General features: G+C 40.6%; 2 protein-coding genes and 1 long non-coding RNA gene across 15 annotated transcripts in view; 2 read left to right on the top strand and 1 right to left on the bottom strand.

Moving 5' to 3' along the window:
- The window catches only part of MICU3 (mitochondrial calcium uptake family member 3), a 111695-nt gene extending 90037 nt beyond the window's left edge, over positions 1-21658 (top strand). For 6 of the 12 annotated variants that reach the window (XM_075930350.1, XM_075930352.1, XM_075930351.1 and 3 more), the window contains 3 exons: positions 1802-1910; positions 4438-4595; positions 18569-21658. In XM_075930350.1, coding sequence (XP_075786465.1) covers positions 1802-1910; positions 4438-4595; positions 18569-18679 — 378 coding nt within the window. In that variant the 3' untranslated portion in view covers positions 18680-21658. Of the gene's footprint in view, positions 1-1801; positions 1911-4437; positions 4596-13584; positions 13660-18568 lie in introns of those variants that run through there. The other 6 variants (XM_075930353.1, XM_075930356.1, XM_075930355.1 and 3 more) reach the window with 2 other exon arrangements.
- LOC142829646 (uncharacterized) overlaps positions 1-25599 on the bottom strand; it is a 58723-nt gene extending 33124 nt beyond the window's left edge. The window contains exons 1-2 of one of the 2 annotated variants that reach the window (XR_012904288.1): positions 24475-25599; positions 13526-13622 (exon numbers count right to left, since the gene is read on the bottom strand). This is a non-coding gene — a long non-coding RNA (uncharacterized LOC142829646). Of the gene's footprint in view, positions 1-13525; positions 13623-14683; positions 15134-24474 lie in introns of those variants that run through there. The other variant, XR_012904287.1, reaches the window with a different exon arrangement.
- ZDHHC2 (zDHHC palmitoyltransferase 2) overlaps positions 25546-27724 on the top strand; it is a 49831-nt gene continuing 47652 nt past the window's right edge. Inside the window, exon 1 of the mRNA XM_075930364.1 lies at positions 25546-25803. Within this exon, the coding sequence (XP_075786479.1) occupies positions 25650-25803 (154 nt within the window). The 5' untranslated portion in view covers positions 25546-25649. The remainder of the gene's footprint in view (positions 25804-27724) is intronic.

Raw genomic sequence — 27724 nt, 5'->3', positions numbered from 1 at the left:
CCCCTCTTTGGGTTAAACCTTTAAAAGACCACAACTCCTCTTATTCCCACTGGCCAAACAAAACCCCTCTACATGCAAGGTTGTGAAGAATATGCTGGGATGCTGGTGAGGGCTTTCTTCGATCAAATCACAAAAATACTTTATCCTGAATATCAGTTCATACAAAGCAACAGTTTTCATGGCAACTCAGAAGGTTGAAGTTTCAAAATGTATAGTGTGTAGACCACTGGTACTCAATGTTTTTCATACCAGAAGATCCCCATTTTGACAGGCCTCCCTTCCATTTAACAATATGAGACAGGCAAATGGGTCACGACAGCCTTACACCTGTTCACATCCACCAGTTTGTGATGGCTATAGCAAATCAGTTCCGTGTTCCACAATTTTAGCTAGAATAATTACAGAATGTCTAAATCAGCATAAAATTCAAATGTTTTCCATTTACTCAGGGGTATTTTTAGTTGCAGAGAAGACCAAGTCTATCATAGTTGTACATATTTGTAATTAATTCTAGCTGCTAGTAACTCTGAAGCATGCTGTGCAAACTTCAATGATATTTTAATTCATTGTTTGACTTGATGAATACAGTAGTCTTTGCTTTTATTTAAAACCAAACAAAAAATAACCGAACACCACTAGTCATTACCTACAGCCCCCCAGCTTAAACCCCTCCAGCGCACCATTGACAATCTACCAACCTATCCTGGAAAACGATCCCTCACTCTCACAGGCCTTGGGATGTATATAGCAGTGGGGCATTGTTGGCACATGATGGCATATATTACGTTGGTGGATGTGCAGGAGAATGCACCAGTGACAGTATGGCTGATCTGGATAGGTCCTGTGATGGTGTTGCTGGTGTATATATATGTGGGCAGAGTTGGCTCCGAGGTTTGTTGCAAGGATTGGTTCCTGAGTTCTAGTTATTATGGTGCGGTGTGTAGTTGCTGGTGATTGGATCCACCTGGTAATCTCCAGCCTGATCCTGGCCTGCATATTTATTCCTGCCTCTGGAAATTTCCACTACATGCATCTGACGAAGTGGGTCTTTGCCCACGAAAGCTTATGCTCCTATACTTCAGTTAGTCTATAAGGTGCCACAGGACTCCTCGTCGCTCCTCCAATATAAGCTTGTCAGCATCAGCTGAAGAAAGCTCAAGTATCTACAAATGTGAATGTCAAAATTCACAGGAAAGAACTTCACTCAGTTTCACAACACATACTTATGAACTCATTCAGCTTATCTATAACTATTTATTTATGGACCTGAAGAAGAGCTGTGTAAGTTCAAAAGCTTTTCTCTCTCTATAACTAGCAAATGTTGGTCCAATATATTTCCTCTCACCCTGTATCGCTTATAACCTGGGTTAATATCCAACATTGCTACAGTAATACTGTGTATTATTTATATATCTATATTTGTGATGTATATTGAACTGTAAAGATATTATAGCATTTATGTACATGTGGTCATTTCATCATAATTTTCATAGTTTAATGATTATGTTGATCAGTGACACAATCTAATTGTAAGTTAATTTTTTTGAAATTAATTAAAATTAATTTCCTGTAGCTGAAAGAGACATACAGAAGTGGTATAATCTGTAAGAACCAGTGCCAGCACAAGTCCTGCTCTCATTCATGTCAGTTGCAAGATTCCCATTTATGTTAGTGGATGTCAGATATACCGCTAAATGAAATAGCTATATGCAACCTTCTAATGGGTATTTGACAATTCATTTGTCATTTCTACTGATTATTCTAACAGTACTAATTCAGATATGGTTCTTTTATTCAATAGGGTATCACATTTGATGAGTTCAGATCATTTTTCCAGTTTTTGAACAACCTAGAAGATTTTGCAATTGCAATGCAAATGTATAATTTTGCAAATCGTTCTATAGGACAAGGTGAGAATTATTATTTTTGTTAGTGATGAAAACAGATCTTTTCTGTAACTTTGCAGTGCTGCACTTATCCTAGCAATTTTTCATTGTAACTAGATATCTCTGGAAAAATAGGATGTAACTATATAACTGAGTTTTATTTGATATTTGAAAATAAAAATACTTCTGCTATTTATCAGAAGTTAGTGCTGTCATTTTCAACATTTCATTTAACATTGTTATTTAAACAGTTAACATTATTCTTTTTCCTTTAAAAATTAAAAATATATATACAGGCAGTCCCCGGGTTACGTACAAGATAGGGACTGTAGTTTTGTTCTTAAGCTGAATTTGTATGTAAGTCGGAACTGGTACATATTGTAGGGGAAACTCTAGCCAAGCATTTCTCCAGAGCTCAGTTTTATTCTCCCACACCTCACTTCCCTCAGTCCTTTATTCTCAAGCTGAGGTGTCTGCTGAGAAAAGCCGCTCTGCATCTCCCTGGTCTGCTGGGGGGGGCGCTAGCTTCGCGTCTCCCTGGTCTGCTGGGGGGAAGCAGCTAGTGCGGGGTTGCCTCACCCCGTTTGTAAGTAGGGATCTGATGTAAGTCGGATCCATGTAACCCGGGGACTAAATTTGATTAATACTAATTATTTTCTTATTTTGCTGTTGTAATTTTAGAAGATATCATACAGATAACTCATGCACTTACAGACTTTAAAGCCTGAAAAGACTATTGTGACCATCTATTCTGACCTGCTGTACATTGTAGGACATGTAACCTCACGAACCCACTTCTTGTAATGGATCCATAATCTTTGGCTGAGTTACTGAAATCCTCAAATCATTATTTAAAGACTTTCAGTTATAGACTCCATCATTTATTCTACTTTAAATGGGCAAATGACCTATGTCGCATGCTACAGAGAAAGGCAGAAAATCCCTGCCAATCTGATCTGGTGGTGGGAGGGGGGAAATCCTTCCTGACCTCAAATATGGTAAGCAGTTGGACTCTGAGCATATTGGCAAGACAGAGACCTGGGAAAGAATTATCTGAAGCAAAGCCCTCCCTATCTATTGCCCCACCTCTGACAATTGGGGATATTTGCTACTAGCAGTTACACATGGGCCACATGCCATTGTAGGCAGTCTCATTATACTATTGCCTCCATAAACTTTTCAAGCTCAGTCTTGAAGCCAGTTAGGTTTTTTGTCCCCACTGCTTCCCTTGGAAGATGGTTCCAGAACTTCACTCCTCTGGTGGTTACAAACCTTCATCTAATTTCAAGCCTCAACTTGTTGACAGCCAGTTTATATCCATTTTTTCTTGTCAGCACTGGCACTTCTCCCTCTCTAGGATTTATCCTTCTGATGTATTTATAGAGATCAACCATACCTCCCCTCAGCCTTCGTTTGATTAGGCTAAATAAGCCAAACTCCTTATAACTCCTCTCATAAAGTAAGTTTTCCATTGCTCTGATCATCCTACTAGCCCTTCTTTGCATATGTTCCAATTTGAATTAACCTTTCTTAAGACATGAGAGACCGGAATGCACACAGTGTTCCAGAGAACTCATTAGTGCTTTGTATAATGTAACACTTCCCAGTCTTTACTGGAAATATCTTGCCAGGTGCAGCATAGCGTTCCATTAACATATTTCACTGCTTCTAGCCTGACAGTTTGCCTTTTGGCATGTCCGGGTGGAGTCTCCCCTTAAGTCAATTTCTTATCCACTTTTCAGTTTTCATATTAATTCCCATCTTCTCCAGTTCAGTTATTTTTTATGTAGAACTGTAGCAGATGCCTTGCTGAAATCCAAGCAGGTATAGTGCCCAAAAGGTAGGGGTGTGTGGGTTATGAGTTGTAAAAAGCCCTTACTGAGGGATGCATGTTTCATAAGCCTAAACAATTGATTGGATCACAAAGTTATAAGCAACTGAAAAAATGCTTTTAAACATACTCTGAAGTATCTGCTTCTGAACATGCACAGTCTTTCATCTCCAAACTTAGTAAATATACCACCTAAGATATGTAGCCATGGGTTTTGGTGGTTTAAGGAAAGAGGTTGGAGGGGAAGAGCTACCTAAATCTAAAGTCCATTATTTATAATAAAGACTAATATAATGCATCGGATATAGGTTATGATACACTTTCTAATTACAGTATGTGCTTTCACACAATATGTCTGTGCATATTTATAATATAGTAAATTAATTCTCTGCTGGTGCTGATTTCAATAAATTTTCTCCAGTTTCACCAGTACAGAATCTAATGCTATATTTTTTCCTATATAAAATCATTAGTAATCATATAAGTAAAAGTATGCAGAACTGAGAAACTCAACTGTAATTTGCACAGATCCTTATTTTTGATTGCTTAAATGTACAACATAACTTAGCAATATATTTTTGCATTTCATTACATACAGTTCACTTGGAAAGTTTATGCTGAAGAAGATTTATCACAACATGTAAGCTTTTATGATAAGTCCAGAAATTAAAAATATGACTTGGTGTTTTTACTTTTTCTTTTGATGTACTATTTACATAGATGAATTCAAGCGTGCTGTATATGTAGCTACCGGCCTGAAGCTTTCAGCACATTTGGTAAACACAGTCTTCAAGATCTTTGATGTTGACAGAGATGACCAGCTGAGTTATAAAGAATTTATTGGTATTATGAAGGACAGATTGAATCGAGGGTTCAGGGTAAGAATATTGATGTTATGTTTATTTTTAATTACCAAAGTAGTGAAAGTAGCCTGTGAACTAATAACTGCATGAATATATTTTGAAAGACTTCGGAAACAGTCTGGAAGAGTAATCTCTTCCTGATTTGTACAAGTTTGTTATTCTGGGAGAATCAACAGTTGGGGCGGGTCCAACACCCGACGCGAGCCAGGACTGCTGAGTGTCAGCTTGAGCAGGGTCCCCCACGGCAACTCTGCCTCTCTTGGCCCCCCCCTGCACACCATGGAGATGGTACTGGGGGGGGGGAGCCAGCTTTTAAGTCAGCTCCCTCCAGCACTGGCTTCTGTTTCCCCTCTTTCCCCCACTGCCTCTGATACAGAGGTGGGAGGGGGAGCGAGTAGTCAAGTAGTGACTCGACTATTCGATAAGCCTAAGCTTATCAGGTAATTGTCTACTCAAGTACAGGCAGTCCCCGAGTTACTGCCTGTCCCGCCTGGTCCCGCCACCCGCCTCCTCCGGGGTGAGAAAAGCTGCTCCCCGTCTTCCTGGTCTGCTGCGGGAGCCAGCAGATCAGAGAGACGGGGAGCAAAGCGGCGCAGGACCCGGGGCCGGACCCCTGGCGCTTCCAGCTGATCTGGAAGCACCGCGGGTCCGGCCCCGGGTCCTGCGCCGCTTTGCTCAGCGTTTCCCTGGTCTGCAGAGCAGGAAGACGCTGAGCAAAGCCGCGGAGGACCCGGCGCTTCCAGCTGATCTGGAAGCGGCCGCGGGTCCGGCCCCGGGTTCTCCGCCGCTTTGTTCAGCGTCTCCCTGGTCTGTAGACCAGGGAGACGCTGAGCAAAGCAGCGCAGGACCCGGGCCGGACCGCGGCGCTTCCAGCTGATCTGGAAGCTCAGCGGGTCCGGCCCGGGTCCTCTGCGGCTTTGCTCCGCGTCTCTCTGGTCTGCTGGGGGGGACGCAGCTAGTGCCCCCCTCAGCAGACCAGGGAGATGTGGAGCAAACCCCGGGGCCTGTGGTAGAGCAGGTGGGGCGCTGCCGGTTGGTCCCACAGCACCGCTCCTTGGCGCTACTGGATCAACCCGGCAGCACCCCAGCTACTCTGCCCCAGGAGTCCTGATTCAGCCACTGCTGATCAGTTTCAGCAGTGGCTGAATCAGGACGCCTGGGCCAGAGCAGCTGGGGTGCTGCTGGGTTGGTCCAGTAGCGCCGAGGAGCGGCCGCGCTACTGGACCAACGCAGCAGCACCCGAGCTGCTCTGCCCCAGGAGTCCCCAAGTTAGCCGCTGCTGAAACTGACCAGCGGCTGACTACAGGAAGCCCGAGGCAGAGTTGCTCTGCCCCGGGCTTCCTGGAATCAGCTGCTGATCAGTTTCAGCAGCAGCTGACTTGGGGACGCCTGGGGTTCTCAAGTTGAATCTGTATGTAAGTCAGAACTGGTGTCCAGATTCAGCGGCTGAATCTGAATGCCAGTTCCGACTTACATACAGATTCAACTTAAGAACAAACCTACAGTCCCTATCTTGTACGTAACCCGGGGACTGCCTGTAGTTGCTTACATCCCTTGTACACACTTCCATTTCTGCTGGCTGGTGAGGAATGGTTTGGGGTTGGAGGTTTTAACAGTACTGTGTTTGTTCCTCGGCCATTGGCTGGGGAGAAAGGAAGAAGGTGCTTTCCACCACTTGTCTTGGGTACAAGCCCAGCCTTAGGGCAAGGCGAGCAAGGTGGTTGCCTTGGGTTCTGCGCCTTCAGGGCACTGCACTGCCCGGTACCTGCCTGGCTGCTCGCTCTCTGTCTTGGCTGAGAGCTGTCCGGCTACGCAGTGCAGCCAGCCACAACAAACCACCTTGGGCCCTGCAAACTCTTTGGCCAGGCCTGCTTGTGTAAATATCTGTGTAAATAAAGGACAAATACTAAAACTTTAAATGCATTATACAAATAGCAGTTACTGATAGTGGGGATCTACAACAGGTACAACTGATCAAAGTTTTAATTAGTGAAATTCACAATGAGTGAAATCCTACTAAACATGATTAGCTGCAGGTCTGACCATAGACCAAATTACATTTCTGTGTTAAGCATCAGTGGTTTAGAATCTTTGCTGCAACAGCTGTGGGGCTTGGGCTTTGTTTGTTTATATAAACAAGGTTATTTTAACCCAAAGCTGCTGTTTGATAATTTAACTGTGTGTCTAGCAGATTTAAGTCAACATTACAACACAGGAAGATGGGTAAGGAATAGCAAATAACTTGCTAAAAGCTGTTGGAGAAAATAAGCCTGTAAACTGACTCCATAGCTTTGCTGTGGGGCAGATCTGTAAACCTCATTACTCTACATTCTTCCCAGTCTGCCAGCAAAGGGAGGAAATTTGGGGAGTCAAAATTTAAGGGAGAATTTTTAAATAAATGTGGACATTTGGGACCTAACCCAGAACATTATTGGATAGTAGTTGTAAGTGATTGCATAGCTATTTTTATAGCCTTTGTGTTGATTTGCAATTTAGAAATTTTAGATTTTATTTTTAAATAGAACAGTTAGAAAAAATGATGCATCATTTTAGAATGACCATATGAAGTTGTTTCTTTTTATTGTTTTTGTATAGCAGTATCACACATTGTTCATTTAAATTTAGTTTTAAAATGTAATATGCTCTTTTCAAACTGAAAATATAACCATTTAGGTACGAACTTTAAGTTCATCATATAAAGAGAGTACAGTACTTATTAAATTGAAATTTGGATTTGTTTTTCATAATATTATTTTAGCCACTGTATTACTCACTTTTAAAGTAGAACATATATCTACATAACTAATTGTAGGCATTGTATAGAAGGTGATTTGAAACTAGTAGGTGACTTGACTTTTTTTGTTGTATTTTGACCCTGTGAACTACACATGTTAATTGCACTCCAGAAGAGGTGACACAAATATATTTCCTGTGGGTGTTCAAATCATAATTTTTTCTTGATAGTGTGGAAGTATAGTTGTTTTGTAACCATTAGAATATGTGTAACCTCATGATTAACTATATTAACAAGTTGCAGATCTAGTATATGTTATCTTAAACAGTGCATAGCCTAGTTACTAATTCTTGTGAATATAGAGTGTATGTATGCTTCTTTTTAACATTATTTAAAAAGAAGAATAGAAGTCAGATACAAGCTTTAAAAGTCTTCTTCTTCAGTCACTACTACTTTGCTTTGCATGTACCACTCTATCCTTGCAAACAACTCAAAAAGCTCTTGGTTCACAAAATAAGGCGTGTACTCTACACACTAGGCTAGATTGTGACATTCTTACTCAGAGTGGTATCTTGCTTCATGAGCAATTCCATTGATTTCAGTGGACCTACTCTAAGAATCAAGTGCTACTCACCATGTATAAGACTATCAAAAATTGGTCCCATACTACAGGAACAAGTTATACTCATAATATTTAGTTAGCTAGTTAGCTAGTTAGCTAGTTAGTTAGTTAGTTAGTTGCTTGCTTATTTACTTACAACAGGCCTAACTACCCATTGCCTTTTCATGTGATTCATTAAAATATATTATTTCCCTGGGAGAGTAGAATTCCAAGTCACTCAAATCATGAAGTTTATTTCTGAAAGTATCAGTTTTTAGAAAGTTTTCAGACGTAATGCAAAAATACGCCAACATCCATTATGGGGAAGTAATGGTATCTGTTATAATCCTTTTGCAAAACTCTCTTCCTTTTTTTTAATGAAGTCTAATAAAACACAAATGAACATTACTCAGTTGTAGAATAAAAGGGAAAAGGGTATAGCATGTAATGCCTTACTGCTTCTTAAGTGCCCCAAAGTGACATGAAGTATCTATAAGATCTTTCAAGCTACAGAAGGTTGCAGATCTTGCCTCAGTAGCCAGGATAATTTCTTTCCAATTAATTAACTTTGCAGAATTATATAGTATTTATTGTTGCAAAAGCAAGTAGAGCTTCACTCTCAAGCCATGATTATAGTCACATTTGTAGTGTGCATAACCAGAAAATATTCAGTTATCTGAATCTCAAAAAGGAGTCCTACACAAAGTGGAAACTAAGTCAGATTACAACGGATAAATATAAACAAGCAACGCAAGCAAGTGATGACACAAGACACAAAATTAGTGTAGTTTAGCTAGAGACATAAAAGGTAACAAGAGAACATTCTACAAATACATTAGAAGTAAGAGAAAGTCCAAGGATAGGGTAGGTTTGTTATTCAATGAAGAAGTGGGACAATAACAGAAAATGTGGAACTGGCAGAAGTGCTAAATTACTTTTATGTTTCAGTGTTCACCAAAAAGTTAAGTAGCAATTGAACATCTATGTAAATGAATGCCAGTGAAAACCTGGGGAATTACAGACCAGTCATCTTAAATTCAGTACCCAAAAAGACAATGGAGCAAATAATTAAGCAATCAGTTTGCAGACTTCTAGAAAATAATAATGTGATAAGTAACAATATGGATTTTTAAAAAACAAATCATGTCAAATCAACCTTAATAGCTTTCTTTGACAGGGTAACAAGCCTTTTGGATACTGGAGAAGTCATAGACGTGGCATATCTTCTTCTTTAGTAAGGTTTTTGATACAGTCTCACGTAACTTTCTTACAAACAAATTAGGGAAAAACAACCTAGATAGAGCTCCTATAAGGTGGGTGCATAACTGATCAGAAAACCATTCTTAGAGAGTAGTTATCAGTGACTCACAAGCAAGGTAGAAGGACATATCTAATGGGGTCCCAGAGGCTAGGTCTATACTTCCTCTTTTGCTGGCAAAGAGTATGCTAATGAAGTGCTCATTAGCAACTTCTCATGCTTCATTTGCATAATCTCTGCCCGAGGCTTTTTGCGCAAGAGGTTTTTGCGCAAAAACAAACTGTAGACGGATCCATTTTGCACAAAAAAACTTTTGCACAAGATCTGTGATAAGATATGCCTCCTTTCTTGAGGCATAAGGAATGTTGCTTTTACTGAGGTCTAATCTAGTCAATAAACTGAGAAACCTTCCCTTTAAACAGCCAAAAGCACATTCTACCACCATTCTGCACTTGCTCAGCCTGTAGTTGAATTGCTCCTTACTGTGTATGGCTTCATAAGCGAGGGATAGGCTGGGTCTCCAAGAATTGCTATTGGTATTTCAATGCCTCTGATGTTAGAAAGTTCCATCTTGCAGCTTTCTGAAGAGACTAGAGTTCTCAAAAGTGCTCACATCATGCACCTTTCCTGATCATCTCACCTTGATGTTGGTGAAACAGCCCTTGTGATCCACCAGTGCCTGCAACACCATTGAAGTACGACTTGTAGTTTATGTATTCTTTGGTAAGATGATTGGGTGCCATCGATTCCCCCACCACAATTAGGGAATCCCATCACAGCAAAGCCCTCAACTGTGTCCTGCACGTTTCCCAGAGTCACTACCCTTCATAGCAGAAAGGTATTGATTGCCTTGGCTGTTTGGATCACAGTAGCCTCAACTGTAGATTAACCCACTCCGAACTGATTCCCAACTGACTGCTACATGTCTAGCATTGCAAGTTTCCACAGGGCTACTGTCACTCACTTCTCAACTGTTAAGGTGGGTCTTATTCTGCTACTGCTGAGCTTCAGGGCAAGGGTAATTCACAAATTTCCATGAAAGTGGTCTTGAACATGCAAAAGTTTTGCAGCCACTGCTGATCATCCCATAGCTTCATAACTACACAGTCCCACCAGTCTGTGCTTGTCTCATGGCACCAGAATCGGTGTTCCACTGTGGCAGGAGGCTAAACTGCTGCCAGCATCTGCCAGGTGCTCCACTCGGGTGCTTCACACAAGTGTCTCTTTATGGCCTCACATTCTTCCTTGCTCTAGCACGTCCTGATAGGCTCTGGAAATACTATAGCATAAAGCACAAGATGTTTTCTATGATTGACATAGAACTTTGCTGCTGAACAGGGTCCATGCTTGCCTTGCTATGGCATCTGCATAGATAACCAGGGAAAAAAGAGCACGAAAATATTGTTTGTCATTGCATTCAAACAGAGTAAGAGGGGAGGAAGGGAGGCGATAAGTGCATTATGGGACACTGATGCCATGTACCCAGAACCACCCACTGCACTGCCATTGTCCCATCAGGTACTGGGAGTCTGACTCAGAATGCAAAGGGATGGCAGGAATTTGGAGGACAGCTACCCACAGTGCATCACTGTCAAAGTTGACTATAGCCACCACATAGAATATGTTCACACAGAAGGAACATGCATCTTCAACTTTACAAAATCGGGTGCTTAAAAAATCAGGTGCTTCATAAATTCAACCTTATCTCATGGTGTGAGTGAGGCCTAATAGTCCATCTAGCCCTATGTCCTGTCTTCTGACAGTGGCCAGTACTAGATGCTCCAAAGGGAATGAACAGAACAGGGAAATTATGGAATGATCCATACCCTTCATCACCAGAGCATGAGGTTAGGTCCCTGGCCAGCTTGGTTAAGAGCCTATCCTCCAGCTAATTCTTTTTTGAATCAGCTTTACTTCTGTGTTTCGTATCTTCTGGCAGTGAGATTGGCAGCTTGACTGCATTGTGTGAAGATGTACTTCCTTGTGTTTATTTTAAAGCTGCTGCCTATTCATTTCTTTAGGTTTTATTACCTTCTCTCGCCCTTCCTCTCCCCCCAGTTATTATATTCTGTGAAAGGAGTAAATCTCATTTCCATATTGACTTACTCCAGGCCATTCATGATTTTATAGACCTCTATCATTATCTCCTCATTAATCATCTCTTTTCTAAATTGAATAGTCCTAGTCTTTTTAATCTCTCCTCATATGGAAGTTGTTCCATAATCATTTTAGTTGCCCTTCTCTATATTTTTTCCAATTCCAATATACCTTTTTGAGACAAAGTGATCAGAACTGCAGACATTATTCAAGATGTGGGCATAACATGGATTTATATAATGGCAGTATGACATTTTCTGCCATATTGTGATCCCTTTTCTAGTGGTTACTAGCATTTCTGTTAATTTTTATGGATAAAACAAGACTTGCTTTTACTGATACAATATTTCATACCGACAGAGAAGTATTTTATGAAGATCAAATTTTATGAAGATCAAATTTCAGTTCATGAAGTTAAGATGCAGAGCTTAATATTTTAATATGAAATACCATATACCCACATAAGTCACATTGGTCTTTGTTATTAACTAAAAATATCTATTAAGAAAGGTTAATAGAAACTTAGTAACAGCAAGCATCTGTCTGGAGTATGGCTTTTGTAGATGGCATTTTTTGTATAATGTAAACAAGTAGTTCTTGCAATTATAGATGATGTCCTTCAGTTACGTTAGTTATAAAACCCTGCAGTTTTTACTGTAATTTCTCATAATGGCCAAGTAAGCTTCAATTTGCTACATTTTAGAAAGACCCTAGAATTATACCTTTTGAATTTACATATCATGTAACTGTTTTGACATAGTAATGATGATTAATAAGAGTAAAAAAATCATCCTCTTCACATTGAGTACTGCCTAAAAGGAAAATATAATATTCCATTATTTTGATTAGATGGTCAACCTCAATGATTAGGAAATAGTGCTATTTAAAAAATTCTGTTTCATTGAGGATGTTTTGTGTGAAAGAAACTTCTAGTTATTACAATTAATAGTATTTTAGCATAAAGTATTGTTATTAAGCCTGAATAAAGCAAGTTCACTTCATAAAGAAAGAGGCTAAGGCTGTGTCCAGACTCCATGCCTCCGTCGACGGAGGCATGTAGATTAGCCAGATCGGAAGAGGGAAATGAAGCCGCGATTAAAATAATCGCGGCTTCATTTAAATTTAAATGGCTGCCCCGATCTGCCGATCAGCTGTTTGTCGGCAGATCGGGAGAGTCTGGACGCGATGCCCCGACAAAGAAGCCTTTCTTCATCGACACAGGTAAGCCTCGTGAAACCAGGTTTACCTGTGTCGATGAAGAAAGGCTTCTTTGTCGGGGCATCGCGTCCAGACTCTCCCGATCTGCCGACAAACAGCTGATCGGCAGATCGGGGCAGCCATTTAAATTTAAATGAAGCCGCGATTATTTTAATCGCGGCTTCATTTCCCTCTTCCGATCTGGCTAATCTACATGCCTCCGTCGACGGAGGCATGGAGTCTGGACACAGCCTAAATGAAACTGAAATTCTAAAGAGATACCACCAGAACTGAAGGTATTTCTCTATCTAAGGAATTAACCACTTGATTGTCATTTAAAGGACAGAATGCTATGGGGATGGAGAAAGGACCATTTACTAATCTTTATGAAAAATGTACAAGTATACACAATCATTTTTTCTTCCATTATCTTAAACTGTCTCCTTGTCTGACTTTTATTTTAAGCACTGTAAATTAGACTGCTATAACAATTAAAATGTTAGGTAAACTCAGTTTCTAGCACCTGCCTTCATAAATGGCATATTCAGAAACTAACAAAGGTAAAAAAATTGAATTAAAAAAAAAGTATGTTAAACTAATATGTTTAACATACAGAATATATATTTCTTTTTCAAGTATAGGTTTTGACATTAAAAGATAACCATAACATTTAGAAAGAGGGTTTAATTTGAAAGTTTTTGAGATGATCTGATGTATTTAACTGCCACCCAGTGGTCAGTCATCATACTGTCATAGGCTTTTTTTTTTTATTAAACCTTGTACAATTAGCATATAATAAGACATTTTCTGTGTGAAAATGATTCCTTATTTTTTGTTTGAATATAATGATTTTCATATATTTTATTTTAAGAACTGTAATGCTAAACCATTTCCCTCTCCTTTTATAAATTTTATTTTCAATTAAAATTAATTTGGAATATAAAGATTGAATGATAAAAGAATGTTAGCCATAGCTAACTATTATGACTGACTTCTAGCTATTTGTCATTTAATTCCCATTCTTTTCTATTTTCATGCCACTGTTGTCTTATGCTTACCTTTGGCTGCCTTCACATGTTGTCTGCATCTGCACACTTCTCCATCTTCTGCTCCACAGGGATACAAAACTGTACAGAGGTATACCACTTTCAAATCCTGTGTGAAGAAGGAACTCTATAGCAGATAAGTTACGGTATGTGTTAGTTGCTTAGTCTTTCTAAATGTGCTGGCATGCTGATTGGAATGGCTACATGTTAAACTGTCACCGTTTCCCACTCCTCCTCGTTACAGAATTAAAGAATAGATTATCAGAGTATAATCATGGTAGTATTTTTAAAAGGTTATATCATTCTTTTTTTAGACTTAAGACTATCTCAGACTATCATTGCTTTGTTAGCTTATTGCTTTGTTTGTACTATAGTCAAGGAAATACTTCTCCTTTCTCCACAGCACAGATTTTGTGAGTTTCTGTTGGTATTTTCTGTCTGTTCTGTACGTAGTTTTATTCATGTTTCAGATAATTCTGTATGACATATATGGTAGTAAAAACTTGTGTAGCTTTTCCTGCTTCCCCCTGATAAATAGTTATTTAACTTAATTCCACTTAGTTTGAAAATGTATTTCCTATCATTGCTGCTTGAACTCTTTTTAGAAAACGTGTTGATTTTTTTGGTCATTTAAGATTATAAATGTCAATGTATTATTTCACTTTCTGTCCATAACAGTTCTACAGTAGCTACTCATAGGGACATTAGTAACTAGTTTAAGTCCCAGACATACAACAAGATAGAGCACAACATTTTGACTCAGACATATCAACTGTCACCTATGAAACTTAACATCAATAGGAATTTACTTTCCAAAAAAGAAAACTAAATTTTGATTTTACTTTTAATTTAATTACATTTTAATTTAAGAATCCTATGTCCGGGTCTTTTCTAAATATTGCAGTATTATTGTGCTGGTGCCTCAGAACTAGAAGGTAACTCATTCTAAACAGGCAAAACTCTAGTTTGTCTATACAGGTGAAATAAAATGTAAATTACAGAAGAAGGGGTGGAAAAGTGTTTTTTTAATTCTTTCTGTTTAATAATTAACTGGTTAGACACATAAGGTAAGAAGAATTATTTTAGTTGAATTTTAACTTTACATCACTTTGTAAGGCTTTCTCTTTTGATTCCTGGTTTGGTAACTTGAGCATTATCTTTCTTTCCTACCTTATTCAATCTCTTGTTAACTAAATCCCCAATCCTGCAATTTCTTCCAGGAGTACTTTGTTTTCTCTTCTCCCAATAATCCTTTCACATCCTCCTTTTCCTGTACTGTTGTTGAATGGCTTGGCATACTTTTGTTTGTCCTCTTATACTTCAGACTTCAGACTGTAGCTTCTTCAGGGCTGGTATCAGGTCTTCAGTAGATTGATAAAATGCTGTACATTTACAGTAAAGCATTGTATATCTATGATGCCTTCTTAGTGAGTTTCAGTAATTACTATAGGAACAAAATGTTATCACCCAAAAGAACTCCAAAACATTAATATTAAACCCAGTAAAATTTTCTTGAGACAAGAACGTTTTTGTGCACTAAGCATCAAGTTTAAGTGCCCATACTCCCTGAAACCAATTCAGGCAGAGTTAATCTGTTCTTCTGACATAGATATACTAAATACCATGCCTTGCACTACACATAGACTTAGGTGAGACTGAGAAACTGAAGCTTCATGTAAGAGTTGCTGTTTTAACCTTCTTTGCCTTCTCTAAAATTCCCCCATCCCTTAATGTGCACCAGCTGGTTAATGCCGTCCACCCAAGTGGCAGTTGCATTTCAGTAGTTATGTATGTACCATATCTTATGTACTTTGGAAAATTTTAGTTCCTTTTAGATAAAAAATGTTACATTCATTTATAATACTAATCTGTGTTATGAAGACAGGTGAAGTGATTTTGAGCATGCTACTCTGAGAGTTGTCTTAGGGACAACAGAACCTACACTCCTCACACTGTACATATTAGGAAATGAGTGCATATTCTCTTTTAAAAAGTCATTGCAAAACTAAACTACAGAAACATTTAAAGGAGAAGCATATTATGCTATACGTTACACATCTCTATATTGCACTAATGACATGTCTTTCACAGTATGAAGCATGCTATCCTTATAATAAATCCTGAAATCTGTCCTTGGGAAACAACTAAATCTTGCCAGGTTCAAGCAGTTGACAGTAGTCTTGAAGATCTTGTTTCTCTCCTTGTGCGGCTGTTCCTGTGAGTTATAGTATGTGAATTATCATCAGTAGGAGCTCACTTGGTTAAGGAGGAAAGGGGAGAAGGAACTGTTAAGAGAAGACAATCAAAGACTGAGATTATAAGTATGAATTTTAAAAGCTAATTTCTAGCTTTCTTACTCAATTTCTTATCTAATATAAATATTTTATGCAGCCAAGGTTTAGATTTGTCATGTGGAAAACTTTTAATTTCCGTGTATTCCCAGTGTACAATTGTCTTTATATTAAAAGGCTACATTTTTATAGAAGTAAATTTGACCATCATAATAGGCAATTATAGGAAAACCAGCCAACTATCTAGGAAGCATTGCTAGATCTTTTCTCAAGCAAAGTGAAAAATGAACTTTCCTGAATGTGCACAAAACAGGGATTACAAGTCCAGTTTTAGTGTTATGTGAACAACGATCTGGTAAAGTAAATGGATTGTTTTGGATAAAAATTAAATATAGTAATGATATAGTTGTTTGGTTTAATTTTGTTTAATTCGCTCAACTATTTTTCACTCCAAACTTTAGGGAATCTTAATCTCCAAAATGCAGGACTGCATTTTGCTTCAGCTACACCAGACTAACATGGCTACATTTCTATTATTAATCTCCAAAGTGTGCTGTACCTCACTCAGTGTTTGTTGCACAGGGATATTTGTTATTTAACTGTTGACTATGAACTGTGTTCCCAGCCATGTGAGACAGGAGCTAGCATCTCCCATTCTGCTAGAAAGCATGTTCACATTATGCCTCATCACAAGCATCAGCTGCTGGAACCCTTTCCTGCTGCCAATCTTTCCTGCAGCAAGCTTTTCACTGTAACAGTAACTACATATACGTAACATGCTGCTGCCACTGGTCTACAGTGGTGGCAGCAGCTTATTTGAAAAGGTAACTACATTTACTTCAAATCAAATTTGGAAAGGTCATCTTAGGAAACTTTGGAGGCTTTTCCTTATCTAAATGTGCTAGATTGCAGGTCATCAAACTAGATCAAGTAATTTTTCATCTTTGGATATTCCCAGTTGAGGGTCTATAAAGATATAATACAAGATCCGTTTTTCTTTTTATGCAGAAGAGGCAAATTGGGTTGAGTATCTAATTATATAATAGAATGAATATGTTAAATAGTCTAAAAGAATAATGAGATAAAACAATTACTTAGAAAGGGGTGAAAACATTGGGGAATATGGTTTTTTAGAGGCAAAAAATCTCCTAATTTGATAAGAGATAGCAGTGCTGGCAGATTAGAAATACAGATAAATGGCTAGAATAGTGTGTTTCATTAAAAATATTGAGTTTATGCCTAGGAACAATTGATTAATCTAATTTTATATATTTAAAAGTAAAGATACATCTGTGGTAGTTACCGTGCTCCTGTTGCTGTAGTATCTATCTCTTCATGATTGCTAATCTATGTGAATACATTACACAGTGGCTGTGTCTACACTGGGCCACTTATTCTGGAAAATCAGCCACTTTTCCGGAATAAGCTGCGAGCTGTCTACACTGGCCCTCGAATTTCCGGAAAAGCAACGATGCTGTACTGTACAAAATCAGCCGCTATTCCAGAAAAACTATTCTGCTCCCGCTCGGGCATAAGTCCTTATTCTGGAACACTGTTCCGGAAAAGGGCCAGTGTAGACAGCCCAGTAGTCTTTTCCGGAAAAAAGCCCCGATCGCAAAAATGGCGACCGGGGCTCTTTTCCGGAAAAGCATGTCTACATTGGCCACAGACGCTTTTCCGGAAACAGGGCTTTTCCGGAAAAGCAGCCTGCCAATGTAGACGCTCCTTTTCCGGAAAAACTCAAAACGGAATAGTATTCTGTTTTAAGCATTTCCGGAAATTCATGCCAGTGTAGACACAGCCAGTATGTTTGTGAGCAGAGAACTTGGGAACAGACTCAGTGACATGTCTCAGGTCACACAGGAAGGCATGCCGAGCAAGGAATTGCATCCTAGGCTTATGAGTCATGTGTTAGAACTCTAAGCATTAGAGCATCCTTGCTCCCCACTTAGCCTACTCTGTACTGGGTACTTGTCAATATCACAGAACTGTAGTACCAGTCAGTATAATAATAATTTGTTACCTGTTGGCCCAGGATTAAAATAATAAAAATATTGTACAAAAGGTTCAGAGGGGTAGTGGAGTTAACCTGTAACTGGAAAAATTTAAAAAAACAACACATAGTCTAGCAGCACCTTGAAGGATAACAAATCATGTAGATGGTTTCATGAGCTTAGTACATGTTTAGCATAGCAGTGCAAGGGAGTTTCTGTATCATCTGTCTTCCTTTTATATTTGGCTACAACAATTGACATTAATTTCTCAATGCCACAAGCACTAAGAAATGTTGGTATTTTTATTTTATTGTGTAAAAATGTGAACTTTCTGATACAGCAGTAAAAATGAAAAAAATTATCTTAAGAACAGGAGACTTCTGAATGAAAGGATATGTTTTCATTTTGTTACCAATATAGACAAATTTATTGGGTAAACGCTAACAGTGTGCTTGGCAGTGGGGGTGCAGTTCTGGAAACTACTTACCTTTGGACAGATCCACAACCATGTTCATGTGCAAGAATCTGCATGTCAGACTTGAAAAAGAACTTTGTGTAAATTTGAAAGCTTGTTTCTCTCAACAGACGTTTGTCCAATAAAAGATATTACTTCACCTATCTTGTCCCCCTAATCTGAGGATTTAGCACTTCATGGCTATAATAATGAAAAATTTGCCTAATTTGCATGAACACATGTAAAATATAATCTGATATTAAGTAATTTAATGTACAGTGTCTGTTTATAATTCTATACTTGTTCATTTTACCAGGAGACCCCAAAATATGGTTTGAAGGATTACTATGTTTGTGTGACAACAGTAACAAGCAAACATTTAAGAGAACTCTGGAAGCAATTTCGGAGTCGAGATATGCTAGGATAAAAAAAAAGAAGGAAAGAAAAAACTTCAGCATTTGATTAATACTATGTTTCCTAGATATTGTTTGTGGAAAAACAGAATAACATTGGTAAAGAATGTATCTTTCACTTGTAGCACTATGCACTGAATCACTACAGGCTTTTTTCACTTAATTTGTTGATTTATTAATGGATTTTTTTTTTCAATTGCTTTTTCAGTATGTGTTTTGTTTTGAGGTTTGACTTACATTGTCCTCAGGCCTATAAAAGTATATCTTAACATGGTTTTAAATATATTTGTTGTTTGTATTTATTTTGAGATTGCCTTTCATTTAAAGATTTTTCAATGTATCTTTTGTCAGTGGTAAAAAATTATTACCATGTTGTGAGGATGTGAATTTGTTTTTAGAAAATGAATATTATATAAAGTTTGTGCTAAAACAGGGATGAGAACGCATTTTGTACTACAACAGTTGCATAAATGTTGAATGTACAGGTGTAAGTATTCATGAGCCAACAAAACTATCATTTAAAAACAACTATAAGTAGCAAATGTGATATAGAATTATCACATTATAAATAAATGTGAATTATTGATGCTGTTAATTAAGAGCTACTGGTGTCCAAAAGCTGTAAGTCTTACTATTAAAATCTTAGTGATTCCATTTAATAAAATCTCCTGATTTTAAGATGTCTGACTGTGTACAGTATAATTAAAATAAAATGTCAAAATATTAGCCAATATTTTATTATGTTAGGTCAGGGGTGAGCAATAAGCAGCCCACAGGCCAGAAGCAGTTCACCAGGGTTAGCCTCTAAAAGGCTGCCAGCACTTTATTTATGTGTGCCCACAGGTATGGGCTCTTGCAGCTCCTGTTGGCCATGGATCACTGTTCCCAGCCAATGGAAGCTGCAGGAAATGATGTCCCAGTATGCACTGCTTCCTGTAGCTTCTGTTGGCCACAGACAGCAATCTGTGGCCCATGGGAGCTGCAAGCACCCATACGTGCAGATACACAGATAAATAAAGTGCTGGCAGCCTTCCAGGGGCTAACCCTGGCAAACTGCCTTCGGCTTATACCTCTGTTAGGGTATGTCTACACTACCTTCCTAGTTCGAACTAGGAGGGTAATGTAGGCATACCGCACTTGCAAATGAAGCCCGGGATTTGAATTTCCCGGGCTTCATTTGCATAAGCGGGGAGCCGCCATTTTTAAAACCCCGCTGGTTCGAACCCCGAGGAGTAACGGTAGTTCGGACTAGGAAGCCTAGTTCGAACTACCTAGTTCGTGCCCCGTGTAGCCGCGCTGCATGGAGTTCGAACCAGCGGGGTTTTAAAAATGGTGGCTCCCCGCTTATGCAAATGAAGCCCGGGAAATTCAAATCCCGGGCTTCATTTGCAAGTGCGGTATGCCTACATTACCCCGCTAGTTCGAACTAGCGGGGTAGTGTAGACATACCCTTAGGCAAATACAATGCTATTTAGAACATAGTATTGTGTTTCTGCAACTTTTTTTTGCCAGTGTGTGGATTCAAACTTAGTCATGTATTACCTGTTAATAATGTATGTTATATCAAACTTGGCCCTGGTATGGGGCAGAAATTAATCCTATTCAGTTTTGCTAGACTGCCATTCAATACTGAACAAATATTACCCCTGGGGATGTGGCTTTGAAAAAGTTAAAAGGAATGCAGACAGTAGCACAGACCTACAGCCAGTTACAAATGTTACAGTGACAAATGTAAATATCATGAGACTTTGGAAATCGACCTTAAATAAATTCAAGAATTAGTAAAGTTTTAAATACAACTGTGAATTATGCAAGCAATCTGTAGCCTCTCTGGTCTCATGTCTGTGGACTTCTATGTTGTGAAGAATAATTTTGTTATTTTGTTGTTGAATTAAGCCCTAAAAAATAAGGATTAATGGAGCACAATTCTACTTGTTTTTACATATGCTTGGTCTTTTTGTTTGGGGCAGGTGATTGCCTCAATACAGAAATTGCATTTAGAATTTTTGCACTGCTTTTACAAGGCTTATCGCATCATATAAATAAAACCACAAATACTAACTCACTTTAACACACAATTTTAATGTCACTCTTAAGAAAATGTATTGAATATTAAATTAATCTGTATTTATACAGGATCAATCTATGCATGAAAGCAGGAATTACTGAATATTAATTTATTTACATTGTGTTATCAGCCATAAAAAAGTTTAGTTTAGAGGTGAAATTCAGTGCTAAATGTACTATTAGACACACTATATTGTTTTTAATCTTCCATTATTATCATAAACACAAAGAGTTTTATTCTTTCACCATGTAGAATGTGGTTGTCTGTCACTCAAAGGTCATGTATGAATTAAAAAATAACATGTTTTGCTTCTGTATTAATAAGTATAAGTTCCAGGACTAATCAATTTACAAAGATTTTATCCTTTTTTTTTTAAATTGATTGTAAAAACTTTGTTTTTGAAAAATTCCACTTTATGAATTTCAAGAAAAAAATCAATATTAGTTAGAATGTTTTCTTTGGCATAGTTTATCTGGCTTTTGGTAAAAATTATATCATAAGAAAATACTAGCTAGAAAAATGTTAGATATATTTTACTGTGGACAGCATTTCAATTATACATATTCATGAAATCCCTGCTGCGCTCTCCTCTCAAAACTGACAACTAGAAGATCAAAGAGATTAAGCTAATGCTGATAGGCCCTGGTGTAACTGACAACTGCTTTTTCTATGTGTAATGTGTTACAGGACCAATCACTATGTATGTAAAATCTTGGTATCTTGTTTCCAATTTGTATATTTTTCTAGATGGTGCCCAAGTACAGTAGAGTGGCATGAAACAAAATGTATTAATGCTAGATTAGCCCATTAGAGTGTAGTTTCTGCTTTTCTTTAATAGTACAATAATAATGTATGTAACTGCACTAATAAAAATGCTTATCATATTCTTGTTCATCACAAAATAAATGTACTTGAAACAAGCAGATTTCCTTTGTTGCAGTGCAGATTAATCAAATGTAGAGCCTGGCTTAGGGTGGGCAAACCATGTATGCCTTGCCTTCCTCTTAAAACCAGATCCATCCACAAACCAATTCACGTCTATTTTGTCTGTAATTTCACTCAAGATTGCTCCACCCTGGGACCAAACAGGCCCTTCAGAAGGAATTTCTGATAAGAGAAATTCATGTTGTTCTCCTTTTGTTAGAAGTTCATAAAGGACTGGAGAAAAACTTGGAGTCTTTTCCATGGTCACATTCTTATTCAATAATGGATTAAAGAATGAGACCGATCTTTCACTCTCAGGAATGGAAAATAGGGGTGTTGTTATATACAGACAATTTAAAGAGAAAAGTCATGTACTTTATCCCATGTGGGAAGGACCAGTGCAGACAGTGAACAAAGCAAGTCCCACAATGGAAAATAGGATGCTAGGAGTTATTAAAAAAGGGATAGAAAATAAGATGAAGAATATCTTACTGTCCCTATATAAAACTATATTACGCCCACATCTTGAATACTGCATACAGATGTGGTCTCCTCAAAAAAGATATTTTGGCATCAGAAAAGAGCAACTCAAATGATTAGGGGTTTGGAATGGGTCCCATATGATGAGAGGCTAAAGAGACTGGGACTTTTCAGTTTAGAAAAAAGGAGACTGAGGGGGCACATGATAGAAGTATATAAAATTATAAGTGGGGTGGAGAGGGTGATTAAAGAAAAGTTATTTACTTGTTCCCATAATATAAAAACTAGAGAACACCAAATGAAATTGATGGATAGCAGGTTTAAAACTACTAAAAGAAAGTTCTTCACACAGCGCACAGTCAACCTGTGGAACTCCTTGCCAGAGGAGGCTGTGAAGGCTAGGACTATAACAGAGTTTTAAAAAGAGCTAGATAAATTAATGGAGGTTAGGTCCATAAAAGGCTATTAGTCTGGGGGTAAGGAATGATGCCCCGACCTCTGTTTGTCAAAGGCTGGAGAAGGATGGCAGGAGATAAATTGTTTGATCATTGTCTTCGGTCCACCCCCTCTGGGGCACCTGGCACTGGCCACTATTGGCAGACAGAATACTGGGCTAGATGGACCTTTAGTCTGACCCAGTATGGCCATTCTTATGTTCTTATGAAAAAGGGATGTCGTTTAGACATACTCTAAAAAGAAAAACACCTGAAGAGAATTGGCATTTTAATAGGGACATTATTAAGGGCCCAAAAGCAAACTATTCCACTGCATAGGAAAGATGCAAAGTATGGCAGGAGATCTTTTATGATCTAAAAATCAAAAAGGAATTGTATACAAAGTAGAAACAAGGTCAAATTACAAAGGCTAAATATAAGCAAATAACACCGGTATGCATGGGCAAGATTAGAAAAGCAAAGGCAACAGCTGACCTGGAGCCAGGTAAAGAGCCTGGGAGTTAGGAAGTGGCCCAGGGAAAGCCAATGCGTGTGTCACCCCCAAGCAAGCATCGCTAGCGTGGCTGGGGCAGCCATGGCCTGGCTGCGGGAGCCCCTGGAGAACGGCTCAGGCTGAGCACGGAGCAGTCAATGTGGCTTCCCCTGTATCGCCCCTGTTGCATCCCTTCCTGCAACTGCCCACCCCCAAGAGGCCTTGTGCCAAGAGGAAGACCCCCAACTCCCTCCAGCATTCCACCATGACAGGCAATGGAGTGGCCCGGCCACAGTGGGCTGGGACCAGGGTGCACTGACAAACAAAGCAGTAGTGGTATGGCTATGTCGGATAAAGCGGAAGGTCAGATAAGCAAAGGTCGGATAATCGAGACTCTGCTGTAGCTTCTTTTACACTGATGGGCATGAACACAGAGATTAAGGCAAGACTACACAACACACAGGCCCCATTTAAGTCAGTTCTGCTGATACTAATAAAATTCAGTATTTACGCAATTTCCACACACGACAGCATTTTAATAAGCCATGACAGTCCAGGAATGTAACTACTAAAATGCATATCAACAGAAGACTATTATATTGACTACTTTTTTTCTTTGGGCTTCCTCCTGCGGGTCGTGTTTTGAGCTCTGCGTAAACCCAAACCACACCGCGGACTGCAAACAAATAGGCCTGCGGTCCACGGGCTGTGTGTTGAGTAACCCTGGTTTAACCCTTTAGTCACCAAGTGCTGACCAGCGCTCCTATCCATCACAGCATCCTACAAGTAGTTCATAAAATCTTAACACTAAACATATTCTTATAAACTTTATTTATGCTCTAAAATAAACTCTATTTTAATAATGCTAATTATAACACAGGTAAGACACAGCTGTTTTCAGTTATATACTGGTCAGTGATTAGTTGAGGCCTAGAAGCATTGGCATGAACTGGTTACCTGGTCTGCCAATGCCATAACTTCCTTTTGTAATTTCTCAATCTCCCTAGTTTTGACTCGCTAAACACTTTTGGCTGATATATAAATTTTCCAACTCAGGGTTAAAATCCCTCTTACCCAAATAATTAATAAACACACTAAACGACAAGAGCCCAACTGTTTGGTACCCACTACTATACTTTTACAATTTTGCAAAGTCTTACTCTTTCTGTATCTCAGGGCCAATTTCTAATCCATGACAATCTATACCTTTCTCACTGTGACTTGAGTTTTATTAATAGCCTATTGTATGAGACCTTGTCCAAAGCTGTTTGACAATCCAAATGCACTTTAATCAATCAGCTCTTTCATAACTATTATGTTGTTGACACACTCAAAATTCTAGTAGTTTGGATAAATGCTCTCTGGTGTTCCTGGAGTTTCTAATTCAGTAACTAATTTGTGCATACATACCTAATTACAATCTGAATTTACTCAGCCATTTCACAAGTGTTTCTGTGTGAGGAACATTCATTAAACCATGTTTGGGAAAAGTGAGCCAGCACATTCTCCCCTTTCATCTCTTGCCAAGTAACCCATTGTGATGTCAAAAGTAGAACCGATTGCTACGTTCACTGAAGTTTGAGCCATTATTTATTGTGACATCACTGGCTGCCCACAATAGTTACTGTATCAGTTACTTTACAGTAATACTTAGCATGTAGCTGACTCTTTCATATATTCTAATGCATTTTACAAAGGTGTTTAAGTATCATTATCCTTATTTTACAACTAGGGAAACTGAGGGACTCCTGTCTTGACTGCTGACAATGTGCAGAACACAGAAAAAGATAAGATCCATGCCCACAAAACACTTGTGCAGGTATATAACTTTGTTCAGTTCAATGAAACTATTCATATGCCTCAGGCTAAGCATCTGCATAACCTTTGGCAGGCTCAGAGTCTAGAGAGCAGGCTCAGTGCTTCCATGAAAGTTAAGAAAAGAGAACTGAGCTCAAGCACGGGGTCACTAGTTTGCAGACTCTAAAGAGGGATCAGGCCACCTGGCCTGATCTCAGCTTTGTTACTCCGATTTAGCCCTAACTGCGTTGGTTTCAGGGGTGTTACACCGCACTTCAACTGAAGGCAGAGGGATATCCTAATTTCTTTGCCCCCTGCCAGGAAGGCCTGGCACTTTCAGGACCCAAAGCAGGTGCTCTGCCCTCCTCTCCTTTTAAGCGAAAATCAAGGTCTCGTTTCCTGCGGGACAGGTCCCTCGGCCTGAGCGAGCCCCTAACGAGAGGGGCTGAGGTGTGGGAGCTGTCGGCCCCCTCCCCAGGAGCCACAAGGACCCCTCGGGCGGGGACTCTAACAGCGGCAGGTGGGCGCACACAGCTGAGCCCCCGCTGTACCTCTGGGCTCTTCCCGTGAGGCGGCTCCTCTTGCAGCCGCCTGGGCCCTTCCCAGCGCCGGGGGAGGGGCCCGGGACTAGCTCTGGAACCGGCGGGGGCGGAGCAGCCCCTGCGCGGCGCAGCCTGCCGGAGGAGCCTGTCAGGAGGCAGGGGCGGTGCCCTTCCCGCGCTGGCAGGAGGCTGCGGCGGCTTGGCTAGGCGGCTGCGCTGGGCCAGAGTCCCGCACGGAGGGGCAGGATGCGGTGCGGGAAGATGGCGGCGCCGGCGGCGGCGGGGAGCCGGGGCGCTGCGCGGCGGCGCTGCCAGCGGCTGCTCTACTGGGTGCCGGTGCTGTTCATCTCCAGCATCCTCTGCTGGTCCTACTACGCCTATGTCACCCAGCTCTGCCTGCGTGAGTGGGGCCGCGGCCTGCCAGGGACCCCCACCCTGCGGCGACCCACGGGAGGGGAGGGAACACCCGGAGCTCGCGTGGGGCGGGTACAGCGTAAACAGGGACCGAGCCCTGCGCTGGGGCGCTGCCGGCTGGGCGCGCAGGGCTGGCGGCTTGAGGCCTTTGCCGTTCCGGTGCCGGACTGAGCCCCAGGCGCGCTCCCGAGCCGCGGGGTCCCCGTGTCCCGGGCGCTAGTGGCGGAGGCGCTCGGGAAGTGGCCCCGTGTCTGAGCGTCTTGTCCCCCCGTCTCCTCTTTCCGGTCGTTCCTTTGTCGTGGGACGAGCTTTGCCTGGCTTGGGCTCCTCGCAGCGTAGTTGAGTCTCGGAGAGCCGTCTGGTGGGAGACAGCAAAGGGCTTTAGGGTGGCTGATGTGGAGAAGGGATTTGGCTCGAAATTGGGCTCTAATTAAATAGCGTATGGCGTTCCTCCTGCTAGAGTATCCTTCCCCTGGTCCTAAGCAGGCACTCCTGGATTAGTTCTTCCCGTGACTCTGTAATGTTGGGGGTGGCAAGTCAGCAAGTAGATAATTGAGCGAACAACAGAGCCCTTTAAAAGTTCCGTGAATGCTCAGCTAACGTCTTGAAGCTCTATTGCAGGACACCTATATTTTTCTCTGCCATTTGGTGTTTTGTCTAGAGTTTGGACTAATCACTTCAAAATACTGTTGCAATTTTGACTCTTGACTTTGTTCAGGCCCATTTTTAGTATTGTCTGGATCAGTGCTGGGCCACCTGCCCACGGGCCACGTGCGGCCACTGAGGTTCCACCAGTGCTACTCCTCTCCCCCACGGCCCTGTGGTGCGCTGGAGGACCCTAGCCGTGCACTTCTTATGTCTCTCCCTGCCTGCCCGCTGCCTCCCCCTTCCCCCAGTGTTCCAGCTCTGTGAGGGAGGAAGAGGGGCAGGGATGGAGCATGAATCAGAAGATTCACATGCTCCAAAAGTGCTAGGAGGGAGGTGGAGAGGTAGGTAAGCATGAGACTCTGGTGCCCCACAGTGCTAGAGGCCCATGAGAGAGAGGGGCAAATAGGAGGCCACTGGGTTGCAGGCCCAGTGAGGTGAAGCAGGGCCACTCATGCGGCCCGCCCACTATTTATGCCCACTCATCCCTGGTCTAGATCCCCTTCCTCTTTTAAACAACATACATTAGAGCAGGAGTGGCCAACCCATTAAACGAAGAGAGCCAAAACAGCGATGGAATAAATGCGAAGAGCCGCACACCAGAAAAATAAAAAAATGATACTGCCCCTTTAAAAACTACAGGTTAGGCTTTTTGTCCACATCGGGCTCCTGCTGGCCACCGCCATCTTGCCAATGCCATTTTGCTGTGCCAGACGGCTCCCCTGCACCCGATGAGCACAGGGACCTGGTGACCGTTTGTAGGGGCGCATGGGGCGGCTTTGTGAGCCTCACTTTCAGGGGTGAAGAGCTGCAGGTTGGCCACCCCTGCTTTAGAGTCATAGAATCATAGGGTTGGAAGAGACCTCAGGAGGTCATGAGTCCATCCCCCTGCCCAAAGCAGGACCATCCCAACTAAATCATCCCAGCCAGGGCTTTGTCAAGCTGAAACTTAAAAATCTCTAGAAACTTAAAAACCGCTGCAACTTGAGTCCATTGCTCCACGTTCTGGTACCACTGAGAACAGCCTCTCACCATCCTCTTTGGAACCCCTCTTCAGATAATTAAAGGCTGCTGTCAAATCCCCCCTCGTTCTTCTCTGTAGAATAAATAAACCCAAATCCCTCAGCCTCTTTTGATAAGTCATGTGTTCCAGCTCCCTAATCACATGAACATAGGAAAGGCCAATTGGGTCAGACCAAAGGTCCATCTAGCCCAGTATTCTGTCTGCCGACAGTGACCAATACCAGATGCCCCAGAGGAAG

This window comes from Pelodiscus sinensis, chromosome 5 (assembly GCF_049634645.1).
Source record: "Pelodiscus sinensis isolate JC-2024 chromosome 5, ASM4963464v1, whole genome shotgun sequence".
In the NCBI taxonomy this organism is placed as follows: Eukaryota; Metazoa; Chordata; order Testudines; family Trionychidae; genus Pelodiscus; species Pelodiscus sinensis.
Note: the sequence above shows the minus strand (reverse complement) of the source record. Positions and strands in the feature narration are given on the sequence as shown.